At 34.7% G+C, this 6,082-nt stretch overlaps 1 protein-coding gene across 1 annotated transcript; it reads left to right on the top strand.

The window, feature by feature from the left end:
- Window positions 1-3,557: 3,557 nt before the first annotated feature.
- LOC128030608 (cystatin-like protein) lies at window positions 3,558-4,784 on the top strand. Its single transcript, XM_052618368.1, has 4 exons — window positions 3,558-3,781; window positions 3,941-4,036; window positions 4,133-4,201; window positions 4,334-4,784. Exons 1-4 carry the CDS (start codon window positions 3,608-3,610, stop codon window positions 4,451-4,453), a joined length of 459 nt encoding a protein of 152 aa, XP_052474328.1. The 5' UTR covers window positions 3,558-3,607; the 3' UTR covers window positions 4,454-4,784.
- Window positions 4,785-6,082: the final 1,298 nt, after the last annotated feature.

Genomic DNA, 6,082 nt, shown 5'->3' with positions numbered 1-6,082 from the left:
GAAGCTCCTCATTTTGAAATGCACTTAAACAGCGGTTGTTTTTGTGATTATTGTCCTGTTTAATAGATTAACTGGAATTAGGGTGATGGTGTAATAGTTAAATAAACGTGGTATAAATAGTAAATACAAATGCAACCATGAGTGAAGGGTAATATTTGCACATTTTGCTTTGGGTTCAAATCAAACATTGAATGTTTTAACAGTGGTGACATGAACTTGTACTTTGAAAGCAGGAAAACATGGTAAACATGGCTTGAGAATAATTTTTCTATTTGAAATAGAACTATTTAACTATTTCATACAAACCCTGATTATGCAGCCTTTTTTTTTTTTTTTTTTTTTTGGAAAGGTGTTCCTGGAGTACAAAATATAAAATTCAGAAGGCTCATAAGTTTGAAAGGTGTTAAAAAAAAATTCTTTAATTTTCAATATTTTAAGTCTGTATATCAGTAAAAAAAAGGGCGGGGGGCCTCTTTACAATATGTAATATACAGGTGCTGGTCATATAATTAGATTATCAAAACATTTATTTCACTAATTCCATTCAAAAAGTGAAACTTGTATATTATATTCATTCATTACACACAGACTAATATATTTCAAATTAATTTATTTTAATTTTGATGTTTATAACTGACAACTAATGGAAATCCCAAATTCAGTGTCTCAGAAAATTAGAATATTGTGAAAAGGTTCAATATTGAAGAAACCTGGTGCCACACTCTAATCAGCAAATGAACTCAAAACACCTGCAAAGGCCTTTAAATGGTCTCTCAGTCTAGTTCTGTAGGCTACACAATCACGGGGAAGACTGCTGACTTGACAGCTGTCCAAAAGACAACCTTGCACAAGGAGGGCAAGACACAAAAGAGACTGGCTGTTCACAGAGCTCTGGGTCCAAATACATTAATAGAGAGGCGAAGGGAAGGAATAGGGATAACCGCACCCTGGAGAGGATTGTGAAACAAAACCCATTAAAAAAATGTGGGAGAGATTCACAAAGAGCGGACTGCAGCTGGAGTCAGTGCTTCAAGAACCACTACACACAGACATATGCAAGACATGGGTTTCAGCTGTCGCATTCCTTATCAAACCACTCTTGAACAACAGATGGCGTCAGGAGCGTCTCAATTCAAAAAGAACTGGACTGCTGGTGAGTGGTCCGAAGATGTTCTCTGATGAAAGCAAATTTTTGTATTTCCTTTGGAAATCAGGGTCCCAGAGACGCTCACGTCATGTTTGCGGCTGTCTGCAAATTATCATAACTGATGGACAACTATGCCCTGGAAAAAAAGAAAAAAGCCCATGATGAGGCCCGTGCATCACTTTTAGGTACTTTTATAATCCTGTTAAACTTTTTTGATAACATTTTTTTTTTTTTTTTGATAACATTAAGTAAATAACATTGCCGCAACTGCCTTAATATTCTCTTGAGTTTCCATGTCCCCTTCCGAACATTAACAAAAATTTTACTACGAAAAAAACAATATACATTTCAAATGCCTGCAAAGGGCACAAAAGGCCTAATAATTACTTTTGTAACAGGGTAATCAAATCCTTGTTTAATATTGACCAAACATTTAATTAAATTATTCACTTAATCTTTTAATTTTTTGTCCACCTTTTTTCGATAGAAATGCTAGCCTACATAATTTCTTCAACAAAAACATGTGGACATCACAACCCTTACAAAAACGAATCATTGTTTTTATTGAAGTAAAATTTTCTTGTGTGTCACTTCTGAATGCTTGAGACTATAAAATCAATCAGACAACTGCATTAGTAAATCATAGCCATAGGCAAGTCTGTAGGTATTGCAATTTTTAAATAATACAATTTAATTACAAGTTAGTTATTTACTTTTATATTTTATTAAAGTTCTATTTTGACCCCTATAGTAGGCGTTTTTTTTTTTGTTGTTGTTGTTGTTTGTTTGTTCTGATTCTGATTAATTATCTTCCTTTATGCCTCCACGGCCCCCCGATAGCCTCATAGACAGTAAAAGATTTCCTGCGAGCTTCTCTTCCTGTCCATATGGTAATTTTTCTACTGTGTGACACAGAGTCGCATGTTATGACGCAATCGTTAGCCTATTTTTTTTTTTTTTTTTACAAAAACTGCTTCTACATGGCCATAACGTAAGATACAAGGTAATGGAGCCTTTTGTACATTTTCGTGTTTCTTTAGAAATAATTAATGGACAAATGGAGTCTTTATACACCTCAGATGTAAAGTTATTCGCTGTCAAAGTGACGCCAAAATGAATGGGAGTCAATGTAATACTAACAGCAGGTGGGGGTCCGCTAGCCAATGGTGGTCTGTGTACCTTTAAAAGCAAATGAGCTGCTGCTTCCTGCGCTTTACCAGGAGAGGGCGGGGCCATTCAGTCTCTTTCAGCAAAATGAACCAATCTTTTTCGAGTCATTTAGTTTTTTTTTTTTTAGTCGAAATATACTTAAAAAGTTACGTGTTACTTCCCTAATATGTTTATTAGTACTTACGCAAACGTTTATCACACTACAAACAATACAAAACTATAGTTTAATTATAGATTAATTCATTGTTAACCTGGGTCTTCAGTCTGTGATTAGTTCACCTCATCTCTTATCTGACAAGTCTTCCATAAGCTTTAACCATAGACTGAATAAAAGGCTTTAACCTATCGTTATTTCTTTTGTCACGTGATGTGACAGCATTAGATAGAGAAATTAATTTACAAGCTTCTTTACAAATAGGTACATAGTTATTATTATCATCATTATTATAATTATTATTTACTCCTAAAGTTACTGCATTTCTGGTCTCAAATTGTAGCTTAGTCATTCCAAGAGCCTACATATCTGAAAAACTATGTGCACCTAGGGCAGAAGTTGATTTTATACGCAAAGGGTGGTAACAACAAATGTTCATTTAATTTAGTTAATGGAAGTTAATTGATGAAGAAAAATCTGTTTAGAACATTAATTTTGAAACCATCCTCACTTTACAGCATTTTTACACGAGTGCCTAAAACCTTTAACAGTACTGTAGTTTGCTGGTAGGTTTCTTGAAGAATCTTGGAGACGTTGCCACAGTTCTCATGGATTTAGTCTGGATTTAGATGATGAGATCAGATCTCTGCGGCGCACTGACTGCTTTCAGACTCTGTGCAAACAAATTATTACAATTAATTAATGGCAAAATGAATATTTGGAAATGTAAACCGATATTTCCTACGGTCACACTACAGCAAAACATAGAAATAACTGACTTAAAACCATTTTTAGCTGGTGAAAACACTAGTGCACAAATAATTTTGGTGTTTAACAATTTTTTTTTATCTTTTGAAACTTTTAAATGTTCCTATAAATACAACTCAACAACAACAAGACATGTATCGAAACATTTAGTTCCCTTTATTCCTGATTTTTTCTTTACTTCAGCTTTAAAAAGTTCTTAAAGACTTAAAAACCCTACAGAAATCCTTTTTTATTTTATCCTCACAGGGGAGGGCCTCTGCTTACAAAGCCAACCAATCACAGCTGTAGGGATCTGTGTAGACATAACACCAGTAACTGATTCTGAAAGACATCAGGCAAGCAGCACAGCTCTTCAGTTACTGGTCAAGATGAGAGGCGTACTGTTCCTGCTCAACGCTCTGATCCTGCTGGAGTCAACAAAGGGAACGACATATGATGACTTAGATGATCATGATAAAATAATTGTTGACAAGGCAATAGAACAAGCTAATAAGGATTATGGAAAAGGCAAACACCTTGACTTTCACACCATTGCCAATAGAGTAAGTTATTTAACTCATAGTCTGTCATTTTTGGGTTTGTTCAGATTTTTGGTTTTCTGTGCATGTACTTAAAGTGTTCCATAAAGAAAGTAAGCTTCTTCTACATTTATATTTGCTTGCCATTTTTATACTAGTTACATGTACGTATTTCTATGACAGAATAGCAATATGGTCAATGTGATACTGAGACCCACCTCATGTGACAAGAAAACACCGAGTGTCCACCGGAAAAAATGTACACTCCAAAATACTGCAGTAAGTTTTCACTATCAGAGAAAAATTGTCAATGTCTGTACAAGTCATTGTAGAAAAACCTGACAGTTTTACACACTTCTGTGGTGTTTTTCTCAGCCTCAGGTTTCCTGTATTGACTGTGAAGGAACCATGGAACGATGTTTACTTCTCAGAAAAATGGACGAGGTAACATTATATTTTACTATATTAGTCCATTGGGGACATAAACCTCCTACATTCACAGAACACCATCATGATCCATCCTGTATGTTGACAAGATATTCCTGCAATCAAAGGTTCTCGATGTTCTCATTGCAGATTCAAAAAAGGATTCAGAACTGTCCCCCGGCAGTGATTCATCATGCTGGGTCAGCATTTGCACTGTTTCAAAAATCAGGAAATGGACAGCAACAACCTGGATGTGTTGGATGCATCTGAGATGTAACAATTATCAAGCTCAATTGCAACTGGCCATTTGAAGAAAAATAAAAACCTTCACATATTACATTATATTTATATATAATTTAATATATACATCTATATAATGTAACGTGAAGGAATTTTTATATTAATCATTTTAAAATTTCTAACATTTCTTGTCTTGCAGGCTTAACATTTGTATGCTTTTGATTACTAAACGTCTACAACACTTGAGCCAAAGTTACTGTGTTACAAAAGCGGATGCATATGAACAAGGCGGCTAGATGTCTGTCTGAATATAAGAATAACCACAACATCTCATAACATGAGTAACATACTTATGTAACCAGGTCTTCATATGAAGAACAAATTATATTAGACAAAAAATATGAAATATGAATTTTTTTCATGCTCACGTGCAGTATAACTGTTGTATCTTTTTGTCATGAGGATTCTCTGTGACTGTTATGAGGTCATCTTGGCTGTGATTAAATCATATCTAAAGGCATTGTCTTGAGTCTGTCTGGTTACTGCAGGTATACAGAAGATGTAGTGGAACACTAGACAGTCCCCAGCGATAGTTCACACTCTTAGGCGAAGGGTAACTGTAATTCCTAACTGAATTGTCTAACGTCTTGATCTCTAGTGTGGTAAAATAAGTAACCTGAGGATAATTTTGTTGTTGGTTTAACTTAAACCTTGTGCATTGTTCAAATTCACTACTCTTTCGATATGTCCGGGATGAGAACATCCAATACATTAAACTGCTGTAAAAATGTATCAGATAAATACATTTACATAAATCTATTAACCAACATCTGCCCTTTTCAAAACTACCAAATGTAAAAAAAAAAATCCAAAATTGTAACTATTTAATTGCCAAGTTCATAAATGATGTCACTGATTTGGGGGGGGGGGGCACACACAAAATGACTTATTGTCAATATACAAGTAATTGTGGCTGGATATATGTAAGAATATATGTAATAAGAAGTTCTGAAAGTGCTGTAATTGTTTGTGTGATCACTCTGCTTACAGAAGGTTGTGACAGACCCAAATCTTCCTATTGCATTGTTGCATTTTCTTAGTTGCCAAATATCATAATGTAGTGATTACTTTAATTTCTGGCGCTATGGCATTTTCTGCGCTGTTTCAGAGATATTAGCACGTCTCTAATAAGATCAGTCACAAACATGATCCCTACACGATCTAATCTAAAGCATCTTATTAACTCACTGTCATCCACTGTCTGCAACACATTTCTTCTGCCTCTTCGTCTTTCTGCCATTTTCTACTCTGCTAAAGAAACTCTTAAGCCTCTTAAAACTCTTAAGTCCTCGTCTGTGCTCCTAACAAATTTGACCTTAAGACCTCTTTTAAGGGTTAAGATGCTTTCTGAATTACTTTTTTCTGTACTAGGATTTTTTCTTTAATTTTAAGAGTAAACACCCACATTTCTAAGAATTTTCTTAGAATTTTGTCACTAGGAGCTACTTTTTGCATTAAGATTCTTTATGAATATGGGCCCAGAAGTTTGGCATGCAAGTTTTTAAATCCACTTGTTTTTCTTATGGTCTGTACTTTTCACCCTCAAAAGGCAGCATGTGCTTAAACGCACTTCTTTTTTTTATTGTTTACTCCATGTAG

This window comes from Carassius gibelio, chromosome A2, assembly GCF_023724105.1.
Source record: "Carassius gibelio isolate Cgi1373 ecotype wild population from Czech Republic chromosome A2, carGib1.2-hapl.c, whole genome shotgun sequence".
Taxonomy (NCBI): Eukaryota; Metazoa; Chordata; class Actinopteri; order Cypriniformes; family Cyprinidae; genus Carassius; species Carassius gibelio.
Note: the sequence above shows the minus strand (reverse complement) of the source record. Positions and strands in the feature narration are given on the sequence as shown.